Source organism: Notamacropus eugenii, chromosome 5 (genome assembly GCF_028372415.1).
Source record: "Notamacropus eugenii isolate mMacEug1 chromosome 5, mMacEug1.pri_v2, whole genome shotgun sequence".
NCBI classification, from domain to species: Eukaryota; Metazoa; Chordata; class Mammalia; order Diprotodontia; family Macropodidae; genus Notamacropus; species Notamacropus eugenii.
In genome coordinates this window covers 361580031-361598361 of record NC_092876.1, presented here as the reverse complement: position 1 = coordinate 361598361, position 18331 = coordinate 361580031, and the positions used below count along the sequence as shown (strand labels likewise).

The window sequence follows — 18331 nt, the reverse complement described above, 5'->3', positions numbered from 1 at the left end:
CTTAGTTTATATGTTTTCTCTTATATGTATCCATTGTGCATTTTTCATGTTCATTGTCTTAATTTTCCCATCATATATGTATTTTTTCAGGCATATTTTGCCTCCTTATCTCTCCAAAGCACTTATAACACTGTTCTGTGTAGATAATGCATAATGCACAAGTGTTGTCATATATTATTATAAATATATTATTACCATCCCCCATGGGCCAATATTCCAATCTACACTTGCCTTTGTAACCTGAAATATCAGCCTCAGAGCTTGTTTTCCCACTGCTCCTGTAAGAATGGCACTCATAAACCACTGCTGTTGTGCTTCCCAGTGATTATGAACCAAAATCATCTAACAAGGACACAGTCCTTCCAGACCAGGAGCATACTCCTTACACACACAGGGATCATATGGGATGTGCTGGAGGTAGCTTGAACCAGATTGCAAAAGCTGAAAAATTTTCGTTGTGGGAATTTATGCCTTAGAATTTGGCAAACCCTACAAAGCAGGGCTTGATTTATTGTTTTATTGATTTTCTAGATTTAAGAAAGTGATGAAAAAGTGTCAATAATGTAGATTAAACTTTAAAAAGTGTGTCTGCATACTTTTTCTTTCTTGGAGAGCCAGTTGTTAAAACATTTACCAGTACGCTGTTGGCATGGATATGATCAAAGCTAGAAGTAGCTGTGGAGTCATGTAGTCTATCTCCCTCATTTTACAGATGAGGAAACTTAACCCTCAGAGGTTAAATGACTTGACAGAGGTCACAAAGGTAGGAAGTAAACATTCAGACAAAGAACTTGAACTTAGGCCTCCTTACTCCAGAGCCAGCATTTTTACCACTGTGTGCCTTTTAGATTAGGAAGGGTTGAGGAGCAGAGGTAGCATTTAACTTGAAAATATATCATTGAAAAAGGGAAGTCATATAACTTTTCACATAAGTTTTTAAAATATTGCAACCTCCAGAAATGTTCACCTAGCCTCTTCTCCACATGAAATAATTTAGCTCCTAGGATATCCAGCATTTAACTACATACCATTTCATGAGATTTAACACAATAACCTATTTTAAAATAGGTTACGTAAACTCTAGAAAGTGGCATTATGCAGGTGGATGACAGCTTCCCTCTCTCGAGTGTTATGGAAACACTGTAACTATGGTTTTTTCTTTAGTTTTAGTAGACAACCCAATTATTTAGGCAGCCCAGATGAACAGATATCTTTATTCCTTCAGGATGTTACATTTGAAAAAAAATACTTAAAATTATCTGTGATAAAAGAGATTATTTTTATAATCTTATTAACTCTATTTTATTATTTTCTGATGTAGTCTTAGACTGGTATATATTATTATTTGGCTGTATTTAGATGTAAGAGAAAAGCACATCATGAAAAATATTGCTAAATGTAACCTAGAGGCTAGGCCTGCTCTTTAATTGATACCCATTGGAGTAGGAAGACAAACTCCTGGAAACGATTGTGATTAAGACCTTTACTTCAAAATCTCTTTGAATCAAAAAAAGGGGAGTTTTCCAGATAAACACCCCTGATTAGCAATCAGTAAGTTATTCTTGTTCACAGACAGAAGCCTCTTAATTGTTTGTTACTGGGTCAAGTTTCTACCCTGCCCTATTTTTAATCCAGCTAGCTTCATTGAAATATACAATAAAAGACTTTTCAGTCAAGATATCTGAGAGTACATTAGATGGGAGCCAGAAAAAAAGAAACCAGCCAAAGGAAACATCAAGGAAAATTAAAATGATCAAATGGTCATGCAAAAAAAAAAATAGTCTTCAAAAATAAACTACCAAAAATACTATACAACACAGCTAATATAATAGAAGTGATACAAACAGAAAAGGGAATATGGCAGAATATTTGCAGAAATAAAAGAAATAAAGCAAGAATTAACATTGGTTAACAAAGTAAGATCTTGAAAAAAGGTTTTTTTAACATCGTGGGAAGAACTTTACCTAGAATTTTAAAAGATACAAAAAAGTCAAGTCATTATGCATTTATTAAGTACTTCCTGTGTGCCAGGTATTATGCTAAGGGATGAAAGGAAGGGCTAAAATATATCCCCTGCCCTCAAGTTGCTCACAGTCACAGTGCACACAACTATGTGCAAACAAAATATTTACAAGTTAATTAGGAGGAAGATACCAAAATTAAAGAGGACCAGGAGAGGCTTCTTGTGGAACATGAGACTTTAAATGAGATTTGATGCAAGGCAGAGAAATCTGGAATCAGAGATGAGGATCAAGAAAGTTCCAGGGATAGGGAAGAGCCACTGAAAAAAATTTAAATTCAAGGGAGGAAGTGGCATGTGCAGGAATAGCAAGAGGGCCAGTCCAGCATCATTAGATCTCAGTAAGTTGAAAGGTGTAAAAGGTAAGATGACTGAAAAAAAGATAAGGAGGGACCAGATTAACAAAGGACTTTAATTTGTTGTTGTTTTTTTTTAAATGGGAAGGTGTTAGAGAAAATCCATGTGTTGAAAACATAAGCTCTAAAATGGAAATCAGCCAGGGGAAAATATTTATAGTAAATTCATTAGATAAGGGCCTAATCTAGAATCTGAATATGTATGTATCTATACACAGTACACATATACATACATAAAACGACTAGGTGGCACAGTGGATAGAGTGCTAGACCAAGAGTCAGGAGGTTCTGAGTTCAAATGAAGCCTCAGACACTGACTAGCTGTGTGGCCCTGGGTAAGTCTCTTAACCCTGTTTGCCTCAGTTTTCTCATCAGTAACATGAGCTGGAGAAGGAAATGGCAAACCGCTCAAGTATCTTTGCCAAGAAAACCGCAAATTGGGTCACAGAGAATTGGATACGACTACCACCAAACAACCACCACCAAATTTTTTTTTAAATTTAAAAAATATATATGTATCTATACTCATGTATACACACATATACCTGTATATTTGCATGTATAAATGTGTGTGTGTGCGTGTGTGTGTGTGTATCTAGGACAAAGACACATTCCCTAGGGGAGCAGTGGCTAAATCAAATTAACAGACAATTTTTGGAGAAAAGGAGAAAAAACAGCTACTGAATAATCACATGAAAGGGTGCTTAAAGTCCCTACTGCAAATCAAGAGAACTCTCAACTATGGCTTTGTGAAGGAAAGAAGGGAGGAATTAATGGAAAATCATCTATTAGACTTTTACTATGTGCCAAACTTTGCTAAGTGCTAGTGATAGAAACAGAACAATTTAAACTTCAGATATCAAAAATAGGAAAAAAGGAATAAATTTAATATCTGTGGGCTTGTCTAGAAAGAGACACTGGTGCGTTATTAGTGAGTCTCAATTCATACAAATATTTTGAGAGCACCCTCCTGATATACAGGAAGAATAAGAAATCTTGTCATACCTTTTGATCTGTTATTAAGTCTTAATTCAAAAAATACTGTAAAATGTTAAAAAAGGATTTATTTCTACCAAAATATTAAAAGGTATATGAAAAATATTTATTTGTAATAGCAAAGAATATGTTTATAGACTAGAAAAACAGATGAATAAATTAATGATGTATTCATCTAACATATTATGGTATTGTAAAAAAAACAACAAATATTAACATAAAGAGATACAGAAGGTCAAAATAATAATGGTCAACATTTTGTTGAGAGAGGTTAAGAGACTTGCCCAGGGTCACATAACTAGTAAGTGTCTGAGGCCAGATTTGTACTCAGACTTCCTGATTCCAAGCCCAGTGCTCTATATATATATTACACCACCTAGCTACCCGTATTCACTATTGCAGTATGTGAAAAAAGTTAACAAACCTGCAATGAGCTTAGAGTGAGACAGTGAACAAGCACATCCCTTTATTGTTGTCTTTGAATCTGGCTCTTTTCTATTAAATACTAAAGGATATATGTAAGTTTTACTCCTTATTTGGCATGTTTATTTGGTTATTTGTCTTGGTTGCTGGTTATTAAAGTTCTAAAAAATTTAATGTTGCTAAAGAAAGAATGACTATGGGGAGTACTCTCTGGGAACAAATCACCCAACACATGCTTTGGACATACTTGCCTATGTGTTACCGCTAGCTAAACGGTTTTGAATTCTTTGGTGCTGCTTCTACCTAATATACATGATTAATTATTTTCCCTTATCATTGCACTCAGTATTTTAAAGCTGCCCACATAAAAGGAATGAATTGGCCCTCTTAACATTTGTGGAAAGGAACTAAATTTGAAACTGTCTTAAATACGGAGATTAAAAGACAGTTCAGCACAAGTTTATTACAGTCCCCTAAATGAGGTCCAGGTAAACATAAACTCTGAGACTCAGGTGTAGCTGTAATAACACTTGCCATGGAAATAAGAGCATGAACCATTTGTCATTTGGTACATGAACTCGAGCCCTTAAGCACATTCTTTTCCCACACTGATTTCATATCTCGTTTGCTGAACCATTTTGGCGGTAATAGCTTCTTATACAACATATATCCTGGAATCCATACGCCGACTTTTGTTCTCCCTGTGGAAGAAGGGAGGGGATTTAGATTTCTCCCTATGCATCACGTCCGGGCCCTTCCAGTTGAACAAAGCCTTTTGAAGCATCCATGTTGTTTCAGTTGGCAGAGGTAAAATTAAAATTCTGGTGATTAATTACCACTGCTGCAGTTGGGAGGAGTAGCAACTCCACATGGTGATTGCCAGGCTAAGAGGCAGAGGATAGCACAGTCCTAATTAGCATTGTTGTTTATAGAAGTGTTAAATTAACCCTTTCCTGACATGAATTTATATATACACATATGTATATATGTATATGCACACACGTGCGCGCACACACAGACACACACACACACACACACACACAGACACACACACACACACACACAAGCACTCACCTTCCAAGCAGATTTTTCAGGCCTCTTCTAAAGCAGCTGATTCCAAACTGCAGTGTTAGAATCTCTTTGGTGCACTTTGAGTATAGCCCTGGGAAGTAGGTCTGGCACAGGTCATGCTAATGAATTTGCATGTGGGACTTTAAAGAAGGTTATTACTCACTTTGATAATAAAATAATCTGTAATTTATACAAGAATGCATTGCCTCAAGGCCTTAACTAACAGCCTGCTTTCTACTCGAGGTAGTTTGACTGGATTGACGGCATATGTTCATCCGTTATTTTGCGCAGTGTGATTTTTATTCACTTGATTTTTATCTGAAGAGGTAACTTTGTGTCTTTCACATTGTATATGCACTTTGTGTAGTTTGCATACTCATTCCCTTGATTCCCATCAAATTATTGGTAATTATATTTTTTTCCCTTAAAAGGGAAACAGACTGTTATACTCTTGGGTATGAGGTATTTCCTAATGGAATGCACATAGGCAATGTGGTGTAGCCAGAAGAACATTGTATTTAAGTCACTCTTAATAGCATGAGTGGACTAGTCTCTTAACATCTCTGAACCCTGGTTCAACATCCAGTTGAAAAGTGAGACTAATGAGACCTATAGTATGTAGTTCATAGGTTTTTTTTTTTTTAAGGATCAAATGAGTTATTGTATATAAAGTGCATTGTAAACCTTAATTAATTCCAGCCAACTAATTAGATAATACAGATAGAGCATTTATTAAGTGCGTACTATGATCTCACTCAAATTAGAGTTTTTTAAAACTGTGATTTCAGATGTGTGGGGTTTTATTAGAACATTATTATGAAGGGAGGTTTAGCAATGAAGGAAAATCATTTGCCACTCTCAGAAGAAAAAGGGAAGTCCCTACTCTGAGGATTTATGGTGATGGCTATATGTATATCTGATGTAGCTAATGGGAATGTATTTGGACATACATGATTGAGAACCAGACTCAAGATTCATCAGATCTATTCACAAATACTCAATATTTATAAAATGGCAGCATGATGTAGCCAAAAGAATGTTGGGTTTGAAGTCACTCTTGATAGTAAGAGTGGGCAAGTCGCTTGCCTTTCTAAACCTCCGTTTCCCTAGTTGAAAAATGAGATCAATGACACTTATAGTATGTACTTCACAGAGTTGTTGTAAGGATTAAATGAGTTGTTGTATGTAAAGTGCAGTGTAAATCTTAAATCATTAAATTCCAGCTAGCTAATTAAATGGAGAGACAAATATAGACAGACAGACAGATAGATGGGTAGATGTTACTGTTCCAGTGTTTCAGTCATGTCTGACTCTTTGTGACTCTATTTGGGATTTTCTTGGCAAAGATACTGTAATGATTTCCTATTATCTTCTCCAACTCATTTTACAAATGAGGAACTGAGGCAAACAGGATTAAGTAATATGCCCAGCATCACACAGATAGTATCTAAGGCTGGATTTGAACTCAGTTTCTCCTGAACCTAGGTCCTGTGCTTTATCTACTTCTTCACCTAGCTGCCTAGATAAATGGATGAGTAGGGAGATAAAGAGCATTTATTAAGTGCTTAGTATGTAAATGCTAAGCTCTATGGATCTATATAAAAATAAGCAAGACAACCCCTGTCCTTAAGGAATTCATATTCTAAAGTATTAGTAAATTAATAAATAGAATTAATAAATGATGCAGTAAAATATCACATTTCTGATAGCTTTGAAATTTGTGGCAGCAACAGCAAAAAAAACCTACAAAATTTGAGTTATAGGTAATGAGTATTTTCTTTGCTTCAAGCTGAAGGTCACAAATTTGGAAGAGAACAGAAGATATGAAAAGGAAGCAGCTGGCTGCATAGATGGTATTAAAGGATTTGGTTTTCTTGGCTGTGGCCTAACCAAATGCCAGAATGATGGACTCTTGGCTAGGGATAGAGTGCATCTCACAAAACCCAGGAAGAACATCTGATAGGAGATTTGACAAAAAAGGCTATAAACTGAAATTTGAGAGGGATGAAGATCTAGAAAGAAGTCTAAAATAAGAATGAAATATAACCACAGCATGGCAAAGGAAAAACAATCAGGAAAGCCCCACAGGGGTTAGTATCAGGAATAATACCTGTGGCCTCAGGTATGGATGAAACAATGAATAGATTATGGCTAATCAATAAAGTGAATTTAAAATCTGAATACAAGACACCTATTGTTCTCATAAGTATTTGTACTGAGACTTGGAAAGATGCTGCTAAGGACCATTAATCCCTCAGTAGAATGAATAAGAAAGTAGTTATTAAGCACTTGATATGTTCCAAGCACTCGGCTAAGAACTTCAGAAAAAGAGAATAGTCCCAGCTCTCAAGGATCTGACCAGCAGGTTGAAGAGAATAGAAGGGATCAGCCCATCAATGTTAAGAAGAGGGGAGTGAGCCTATGCATCCTAATGAAGCAGAAAGTTTGATTTCCCTCCAGCTGGAAGGAATTGAGACCTTATTGGGTAGAGTATGAGAATCCCTGGTTGGCACCAGCTTCAGTTGGAACCCTCCAGGCATGTCCAGATAGACTATGGCATGACCTAGAGAAGGGTGATCCTTTTGGCACCATCTCAAATACAAATAAGACACAGTGAATAGTGAATAGAGGACCAGGTCTGGAGTCAGGAAGACCTGAGTTCAAATCCAGCATCAGACACTTACTAGCTGTGTAAGCCCGGGCAAATCTCTTAACCTTGTTTGTCTCAGTTTTCTCGTCTGTAGAATGAGCTGAAAATGACAAACCGCTACCGCGTCTTTGTTAAGAAAACTCTAAATGGGGTCATAAAGAATCAGGCACAACTGAAAAATCAATGACTAAAACAATATCCAACAGTAAACCATTCCTATTCCTACCCCACTCACCTATATAATGTCAATGACTTACCATACTATCTAGGTTAGGATATACAAAAAGATATACAAAAGAAATATAGGCATACTTTGGAGATAGCATGGGTTCAGTTCCAGAGCACTGCAATAAAGTGAATATGCAATAAAGTGAGTCACACAAATTTTTTGTTTTCCCAGTACATATAAAAGTCATGTTTACACTATACTGTAGTCTGTTAAATTTGCGGTAGTATTATGTCTAAATAAATATACATGCCTTAATTAAAAATAACTTTATTGCTAAAAAAAAATGCTAGCCATCGTTAGAATATTTAGTGAGCCGTAATATTTTTGCTAGTAGAGGGTCTTATCTTGATGGCTGTTGACTGATTAGGGTGGTGGATCTTAAAGGCTAGGGTGGCTGTGGCAATTAAAATAAGACAACAATAAAATTTGCCCATCAACTGACTCTTCCTTTTCCAAAAGATTTCCCTGTAGTATGTGATACTGTTAATAGCATTTTATCCACATAGAACTTTCAAAATTAGAGTCAGTTCTCTCATACCCTCACACTGCTTTATCAACTGAGTTTATATGGTATTCCTCAATATTATTGTGTCTTAGTGAAGAGGGAGGGAGAGAGATGGAGCAACAGCTGGTAGATGGAACAGACAGAACACACACACACACACACACACACACACACACACATTTGTTAAGTTCACCATTGTATATGAATGTGGTTTGTGGTGCCCCAAAACAATTAGAATAGTAGCATCAAACATCACTGATCACACATCACCATAATAGATATAATAATAATAATAATAATAATAATGGTAAGTTTAAAATATTTTGAGAATTGCCAAAATATGACACAGAAACATGAAGGGAGCATGGGCTGTTGGAAAAATGGTACCACTAGATCCCTCAATGTAGGATTGCTATACATTTTTAATTTGTCTAAAAACACACACACATAACACACACATCTACAAAATACAATAAAGTGAAGTGAAATAAAACAAGGTATGCCTGCAGATCTATCATAGGAGTAGGGTGGATTGTTATATCTTATGTAGATTTATATCTATATAGGAACCTATTAACCTATTAGGGCAACTTAGTGAAGAGTTTTTGGTTAGGATAAAAGGAGAGATGGATAGAACTGGTGCCCTTGAGAATATACTATTGACTCTTTGGCCAAATAGAGGATATGGATGATTCTTTTCTAATTCACAAGACTGACACAGAAATAATATGTCATGGTGACAGGAGATGATGAAGGCAAACTTCAGCTTTCAAAAAATCTGTTGAAATCATAATTTTGCAAAAATCATGGCACTTGACAAATTCTTGATATTTTTATTTTTTAGAAGAAAGAAAGTACCATAGGGAAAACTGCTAGTCTGGATTTAATTCTGGTCAACCAGGGGATTTCTTTGGTGATATGATAGGAAATGACAGTAACTTTGGAACACAGTAATTGTGTGCTCTTGGAGTTCATAACAGAAAAAGGAGGCAGTATTGGGTATGCTTGGCCTTGTAACCTAGACTTTAGAAAAAAAGATAGAAAAAAATTCATAGAAATATAAATAGCTCTTGAACACTTTTTAGAAAAGATAATGACTTAAGAGGGATTTTAGCCTTTAAAATGTATGATGCTGACTGAAAGAACTATAAATAATTTTAGAAAAAAAAAGAAAATGAAGGAAGAAATGTGTGCCAAAGAGAACCTGAGTTCCAATCCAAACTTGCCACTTATTGTGTAACCTCAAGTAAGTCACAACCTCTCTGAACCTCAGTTTCCTCATCTGCTAATGAAGGCATTAGACTCATTAATTCTGTGTTTATATCTGGCCCTAAATCTGTAGTCCTATGAATTCATAACTGGTTGTACAATGATATCCAAAGTTTGATTAGTGAATCAGTGTCAGTTTGCAAAGAATTCTACAGGTTACATGCCACTAGACTCTATCCTTGTCCTGTTCCACTCAACATTAAAAAATAAATGACTTGGATAAAGACATTCAAATCATGTATATCAAATTTGCAGATGCTACAAAGCTGTTAAAAAAGATAATTCACTGAAAAATAGAATCAGTAAGTATTCAAAAGTCATCAGATTGATCACACATTGTGACAGTAAACCAAATAGAATACTTAGGGATAACAAGAATAAATGGAAGGTCTTACTTTAGGTTAGAAAAATCATTTACATCAATTAAGGATAAAAGAGATCAGGCTTAGAGAGTAGTTCATGTGGAAAAGATCTGAGGATTATTATTATTATTGTTTAAAACTACTATAAACAATAGTTATTTATAATAATTAACTATTATATAGAACTTTAAGATTTTCAAAGTGCTTTACCAGTATTATTTCATTTTATCCTAAGAAACAACTCTTGGGCATAGGTGCTAATATTATCCCTGTTTTGCAGCTGAGGAAACAGAGGCAGACAGCTTAAGTGACTTGTCTGGGGTCATACAGCTAATAAGTGTCTGAGACTGGATTTGAACTCAGGTCTTCCTGATTCCAGATCCAAAACTTCGTCCATTGTACTAACCAGCTGTCTTAATTGATCATAAGGGAGTTTCAGTCACCTCAAAATGACTTGGCTATTATAAAAGTAAGTGCAGTTTCAGGCAGCCTTAAAAGAAATGTTGCTGTTGTTTTCCTTTCATTTTTTCATTCATTCTTGAAGAGCGCTGGTGACATCAGGAGGGTAATGTCTTCACTTACAATAGAAATATAATATTCAGATGAATGGGTATCAAAGTACTATGAGCTGATTAAGCCCCATCTAGATGCTGCCCTTTAAGAGGAGTACTAACAAACTATAAGATATTCATGAATGAACCATCAATCAGGTGAGGAGGGGAAAGGTCTTGAAGTCATAGCATAGGAAGAATTGTTGAGAAAACTGGAAATATTGGGGGAAAGAAAACTTAAGGACAACATGAAGTTTTTTGTTCCAAGTATTTGAAGGTCTTTATGGAAAGAATGTATTGTTTCTTGTTCATCTAGACAATAGAACCTAAAGACTAATGGACTAGAGGTACAATGAAGTATATTTCAGATTGATAAAAGAGTTTCCTGCCAAATAGAGGTGTCCAACAATAAACTGATTATCTCAAAGAATATCAAGTTCCCTTTCAAGTGGAATCTTGGAGACTATCAGGGGTATTGCTGAAGATAATCCCACAATCAGAGAGATAGTTTAGATCTGACTGATCTCTGAGACTTCTTAAAACTCTTAACATTCTGTGGTTCTTTGGATTTTATTAATAGTGATTTTTTTTTTTTTACTTTTGATGGATAGCTAATTTTTTTTCTTTCTCTCCAAATATTTCACCAGATTTTTCAGTTTTGCTTACAGTAGCATCCTTCTGTCATTCAGTATTAAATATTATCCAGTGGTGAGAAGCTTTTAAGTGTTTAGAGCCCAAAATGATTATATGAAACCACATCTGGTGTTTTGTCCAATTACCCACACTGGCAACATTATACCATTTCCCAGAATAAATCCCCAATGTGACTGTCTACATTTATTTTACTTTATTCATAGCCTAGGCTACAATTCAGTAGTGATGAAAATAATCATTATGAATTATTTGAACAGAGTCTAAAGTTTACAAAGTGCTATTGGACTTGCTCAGATGCACCTGAATGAATGCAAGCTGTCATTGCCTTACTGTTAAAATCAACACTTCATAAATACTGCCTCTACTGTGAAGAGCTTTCTGTGACTGTGCATTGAAAGGCTATCCCAGAAATGATAGTTGTAAACCAGAAAGTTTCCTTTAGGTTCTGTGTTCCCAAACCTTTTTTTGCCAGAATTTTACATATAACATATCATTTTATATACAACGCACACTTGCATTTGTATGTATATGTTTATGCACGTAGATATGTGAGTATTTATGTATATGTGACATATATATTCCTTTAACCCTAAGTTCAAAAGTTATACATCCAAAATTCAGAGAGTACAATGAACATTTATTAAAACCTGAACTATGTATAAGGCATTGTACTTAGTGTTAGGGAATACAAATTTGAAATAAGAACTAGACCTTGGCCTCAAAGACTTTCCACCTAATGTGGAGTCAAAGAATGTGTATGAAATAACTATGAGATAAGTGAATTTATCATATTCTTCTTTTTATTGTAAGTTGCATAGTCTAAACAGGATCATAAGTTTCAGAGGTGGAAAGGATCCTAAAGAACATAAAACTCAGAACCTTCATTTTATTTTTTAATTAAATTTTATTATTTTTGACTTAGAAAAATCTTTTTGTGTCTTCTTCCTCCTTCTCTTGGAAGACAAACAAACAAAACCTTTCTAATAATTAAGCATAGTCAAGCAAAACAAATGATCATATTGGCCATGTCTACAAATTATCTCTTATTCTATATCTTGAGTATCACCTCTGTTGGAGATGGGGGGCAGAGGGGGGAATAGCTCCTCTGGAATTGTGTTTGGACATTGCATTGATCAGAGTTCTTAAGTTTTTCAAACTAACCCCTTTATTTTATTTTTTTTACAGTTTTCAATTTACTTATTTTTAGTTTTCAACATTGACTTCCATAAGTTTTAGATTTCCTCCCCCTTCTTGCCCAAGATGGCATGCAATCTGATATGGGCTCTACACATGCATTCCTATTAAACACATTTTCACATTAGTCATGTTGCACAGAAGAATTATAGTGAATGAGAGGAACCATGAGAAAGAAAACAAAACAAAAAGGAAAATAGTCTGTTTCACTCTACATTCCAACTCCATGATTTTTTCTCTGGATGTGGATGCATGAGTCCTTTGGAATTGTTTTAGGTCCTTGCATTGCTGAGAAGGGCCAAGTCTATCAAAATCGGCCATCACACAATGTGGCTGCTTCTGTGAACAATGTTCTTCTTAACCCCTTTATTTTAAAGAGTAGGAAATTAAGACTTTGAAAGTTTCAGTGACTTCCCAAAGTTCCCATACCTGTTAAGTAGGTAACAGTTTGACTTCATATCCTCTTATTTCAAATCCAATGCTATTAAGTAGCTAACAGTTTGACTTCATATCCTCTTATTCCAAATCCAGTGCTATTTAAACAATACCACATTGCCCTATTCCCACTGATACCACCCTGGGGTAAGACCTTGTTACCATCCCTATGATTTCTTACCTAAGAACAGATCTTCTCACCCCTACTTGCCAAATTATCATGCATATGACTTGCAGATTCATCTTCCTTATTCATAGATATAGTCTTGTCATATAATTATTCAATATCTTTCAATGGTTACTTACTGCCTGCTGAATAAATTTCAAACTCTTTTGCTTGGCATTTAAGACTCATAATAATCTGGTACTGTTATGTGCCTGGCCTTAACAATAATAATAATGATGGCTAGCAGTTATGTAGCACTTTTAAGTTTTGCAAAACACTTAGGACACGTTATTTAATTTAATCCTCACAACCACCTTGGGGTGCTATTATTATCCCTATTTTATGATTGAGGAAACCAAAGCAGAGAGAGGTTGAATGACTTGCCCAGGGTCTTTAAAGTGTCTAAAACTGGATTGGAATTCAGGTCTTCCTAATTCCAGGCCCAGCACTCTATCCACTGAGACATTTATTTAGTTGCCTCTAGAGAACATCATGACTGTTTACAATAATTGCCTTCTTGATCTCCCTGCCTCCATTCTTTTCTCAATATGTCCTCCATACAGTTTCTGCAATTGGGGAGAAAGTAAATAATGTGACATAAAAACCAAATGAATCAAATTTTAAAGAGGAAAAGAAATTGCCAAAATAGCATCCGTAGCATACAATTCTGACCACATAACAAAAGCCTTCCTTGGCCTCTTATTTTTTTCTAGGATAAAATATAGACCCCCTTAGTCTTCAGGCCTTCTCAAATCTGGTACCTAATTTTCTTTTCTGAGCATATTTTGTACCACCCCACCTGCACACACTACTACATAATATGGAACTATTATCTGTACTCCAAACTCAGCAGGCCATGCCCATTCCTATCTCTATACTTGTTTGGATAGTCTGTCCTATATGCTTGGAATGTATGCTTTTTAATTCTTGTCCTTGGGAATCCTGATCTTCCTTAAAAACTGAGGATTTCCTTAGTGAATCCTGGTTTTCTTCTTCCTGTGTGTCTACTTTGCAATTTATGTTGAAACCAGTAGCAGAGATAGTGTTAGAACCTAATTTTTTCCATTTCTCTACACTGCCTCCAAGTTTGATCGTAAATTGGAGAGGAAAGAGAAAGGAGGCAGGCAAGTTGGTTAAGAAGTTAATATTTTTGTTGCCTATTCATTTGTCAGTTGTGTCCAACTCTTTGTGACCCCATCTGGGGTTTTCTTGACAAACATATTGCAGTGATTTGCCATTTCCTTCTCCAGCTCATTTTACAGAAGAGGAAACTGAAGCAAACAGGTTTAAGTGACTTGCCTAAGGTCACACAACTAGTAAGTGTCTGAGGCCAGATTTGAACTTAGGAAGAGGAGTCTTCCTAATTCCAGATCTGCCATTCTATCCACTGCATTACCTAGCTGCCTAAGAAGTTATTACCATAGTTCAAACAAGTTGTGAAAAGGTCCTGAAATGGACTGTTTCAGAGTAGGAATGAAAAGGAGAATTGATGAGAGGAGTAAAGGCCAGTTACAAAGTGGAGTTGGCTTGAGGTGGCAATTAAGAGAACCAGTTAGAATATATCTCATGAACACTGACTCCATCTTTTGCTGTCATATGTGTTCTCCATCTTGATGTTTTTCTGCGAATTGTCCTTGGAAAACTAGATGGTATAAGCCATCTATGGTTTCATAAATGCAAGAGGATTAGCAGTTTTGGGGAAAAGGAAAGCCTCAAAACCCATTTATCTTCCTTCCAACTTGGAAAGTCCTGCTTGTTTTCTCCAATTAGAGTCAGATTACCTAATTTAGTATCCTGGTTTGTATCCTGGTTAATATTTTTCATATAATCAATTGGTTTTATTTAATTATTTTTAATACATAAAAATCTGTCTCACTCTGTATTTAGGGTCTATGGAATGAGTGAGAAGTCCACTGACCTGTTTATGATACTCTTTTGCCAATAAATCATATTGCTTGAGTTCTTTCCTCAGTTATTATTAATTAACCATCACAGTTTTGGTGAGCCCACCAGGGACCAGGGATCCCTGCCAAGGGATTAGGCAGAGGAAAGTTCAAAAAATCTTCTTGGTTTTGAGTTATGTGACTGGGATGATGGTGGTCCCATCAAAAGTATTAGAGAAGCTAGGAGAAGTGACTCCTATAAGGAGACGATAATGAACTTGGTATTGGACGTGTGAATTTGAGATGGTGACAGGATAACTAGGTATATAAATCTCACATATAGTTGTAAAACTGAAATAATACACTGTGGAATATAGTGAGAAACTGGGAGTAGAGATTAGATGTGGGAATCATCTACATGAAGGTGATCATTAAAAGTGTGAAAGCACATAAGAGGTTGGAGAGAAAATATAAAGAGACAATTAAAAGGGCCCACGCTTGAAGAAGAGGAGAAAGATGAGGAATTACCAAAAGAAAATATTCTTAAAGTGCAGACTCTTAGTAATATGCTATATAAAGATTAAGGAAGATAAGGACTTGGGATAATAGACGGGAGGAGCCATTGGATTTGGCAATAAGTATGTCATTTATGACAAAAAGAAAAATTTCAGGAAGTTGGTGAGCTGACAGTGAGGAAAGAGGCAGTTAATTTAGACTAGTCCATTTAACAGTTAGTGAAAGAGAAGAAAGATGAGAACATAAAGAGGAATGAAATAACAGGATCAAAATACAGTTTTGTGGGGGGTTTTTTTTAAATGTGAAGGAGGGAGTAGTAGGATAAGGGGGAACTGATCAAGTTTTTAGGCAGAGGCTAAGAAACCAATGAAAGCTGAGAGAGAGAGAGAGAGAGAGAGAGAGAGAGAGAGAGAGAGAGAGAGCAAGAGTGAATGACACAGAAAGATATATGGAACTAAAAATCCTATAGGCATAGAAGAGGCTGGGAAAAATTTAGCCTTATAAATTCCTAACTTATAGATTGTCCATTTTTTAAAAGTATGTTTTATAAATTTTACAAAATCTGAGAGTTTTCCATGAAAGTATATTTCATTCTTATTTTAAATGAATTTACTGACAATTCATGCCCTCATCATGGTGACCAGCCCACTTAGTAAGCCATTACTTACATACAAACCAGACATTGTCAATAATGCCAAAAATTTTTGAAATACAATTATCCTCTAATTGGTATTTTCAGGTCGATTAGTGAGAATGTAAACAAAACAAGTTGCTCTCTTTTCTGCTGGAGATAAAATCTCTTAAGTTGAAGTTCTAAGATATTTCAGTTGCATTCATTTCAGCCACATGTCCCAGTAGAGAATCACAGGACTGCAAGTTTGCTAAGAACATTTATTTAATAATAACTATTATAATGGCTTTTTTCATTGAACCAAAAACACTTTACAGTCAATACTCCAGAGATCACAGGGAGATGGTAGATATTATCATTATTTTCATTCTATCAATAGAGAAGCAAAGGAGAGCATGGCAAATGAAGTAATTGATTGAAACTGGTTTGTAAAATTTATAGGTGCCTGGTAAGTGTATACTTCATGGTGCACATGAACTACAATTGATGAAAATCACTAAAATATTTTGGAGAAAAGTAGGCTAACTTATCCAATCATGATATCATTTTCATAAAGGACTTATTATTGTAGCATATGAAATTAATTTTAAGAAATAGAAAATAAAAATTGTTAGTAATTTTTCTGGTGGTTTTAATTTTTTTTCAGATGTGCCTAGCATCAGAAGGAGTAAAAGTAGAAGACACAAAGGTAATGAAAGCAAAAGAATCAGAAGGGAGAAGCATGGAAGAATCTGAGAAGGGAAAAGTAGAAAGGGAAATAAAAGTAGAGAAATCAGAGGAAGACAAGTCGCAGAAGACAGAATTGGAAAAGCCAGCTGAAGAAATAGTCAAAGACTGCCCAAATGTCAAAAACTTGGAGGAGATTAAGGTGGACCAAATGAAGGAGGGAAAGAAAGAAGATGGTGAAGAGATAAAAAAAGAAGAATTGAGGGAAGATAAAAAGTGTAGCCACTTTACTGATCCTTCTTCTTCCATCAGTAGTAAACTAATCACAAGTGATAGTCCCAGCAAAAAAGATCCCACATGCCATTCTCATGAAGCTGTGATCATTGAAGACACCTTAGGATTAAGCAAACCAGAGAAGCTGAAAAAGAAGAAGAAGAAGAACAAAATGGACCGACATGGGAATGAAAAGTCCACTCCCAAGAAAACCTGCAAAAAGAGACAGTCCTCAGAGTCTGATATTGAGAGTGTGATATATACTATTGAAGCAGTTGCAAAGGGAGATTGGGGCATTGAGAAACTTGGTGAAACCCCTCGCAAAAAAGTCCGCACATCCTCAAGTGTGAAGGCAAGCATTTTGGACACCAAGTCACCAAAGAAAAAAGTGAAGTCAAAAGACAAGAAGATGTCAAAGGAGAAACTGTCAACCACCACCAAAGAGTCCAAGCCTCTGGATTTCATTAGTATTACTGCCAACAAAGAGGTTACTGGAGAGGCACCAGAGTGTGTAAGAGCAGAACCATTGACTCCAGTGGAGGAGGTTCTACCACAGAGCTTGCCAGGACAGGTCAAAACAGAGGAGAGTGACTGTAATAGAAAGATAGAAATCTGTGGCTCAAGGAAATCTGAGAGGTCTTGCAAAGGTGCTCTTTATAAAACTCTGGTGTCAGAGGGCATGCTCACATCCCTTCGAGCTAATGTGGACAGAGGTAGGTTACTACTGCTGTGCTAAAATGGGGAGTGAAAAAAGAGCATCAGAGTCTTTTCTTTAGACCTAATGGAAGAAACAGCAGCCAGTTTGCACTTGGCCAGCCGTGGTACAGTCATTTTGATTATACATTTTCCATGATTGGTGTCATTTTCTATTCATTTGCTGGGCTGCTGTCAGTTCCCAGAGTACAAATGATCCTAGTAGCTTTAAATTATTACAGACTGGCAATTTAGAAAGATTGAGGCTCAGCTTAGTACTCTTTGGGTCTAGTAATTCAATTGAATTCAGGTTGTTGTTTTTTTCTATTCACAAAGCATATATTAATCACTACATCCTAGGTTTGTTCTAGGTGAAGGAGGAGATAACAGAGATAAAAAATGACTCCCTTTGTGCCCTCAAGAAGCTTACGGATAAATGAGAGGAAGAAGGCAGGGAGTTAAGATAGGTAGTAAAAAATTGTAACACAAGGTAGAGCATGATGAAACAAAGGAAAGAGGCAGATAAATGTTATATTTTTAAAATGAGTAGGAAATAATTAAAATAGATCCAAAGAATTTGTTGTTTTATGCCTGTCTTTTTGACAGGTTCATAACGCATAACTACTAATTCTCTGAGGAAAAATATATACCCTGGTCCATTCTGTGGGGTAATCAAAGCTATGAATGGAGTAGTACAGTTTAAAAAAAAAACAACCATTGTACCTAGAATTAATCAAGAATCTACATAACACTGCAGAATCTAGAATCTGTGTAACACTGCAGAATTT

At 35.7% G+C, this 18331-nt stretch overlaps 1 protein-coding gene across 16 annotated transcripts in view; it reads left to right on the top strand.

The window, feature by feature from the left end:
* Positions 1 to 18331, top strand: part of BBX (BBX high mobility group box domain containing) — a 351434-nt gene that overhangs the window by 293449 nt on the left and 39654 nt on the right. For all 16 annotated transcript variants that reach the window (XM_072614108.1, XM_072614111.1, XM_072614110.1 and 13 more), the window contains one exon: positions 16558 to 17563. In XM_072614108.1, coding sequence (XP_072470209.1) covers positions 16558 to 17563 — 1006 coding nt within the window. The remainder of the gene's footprint in view (positions 1 to 16557; positions 17564 to 18331) is intronic.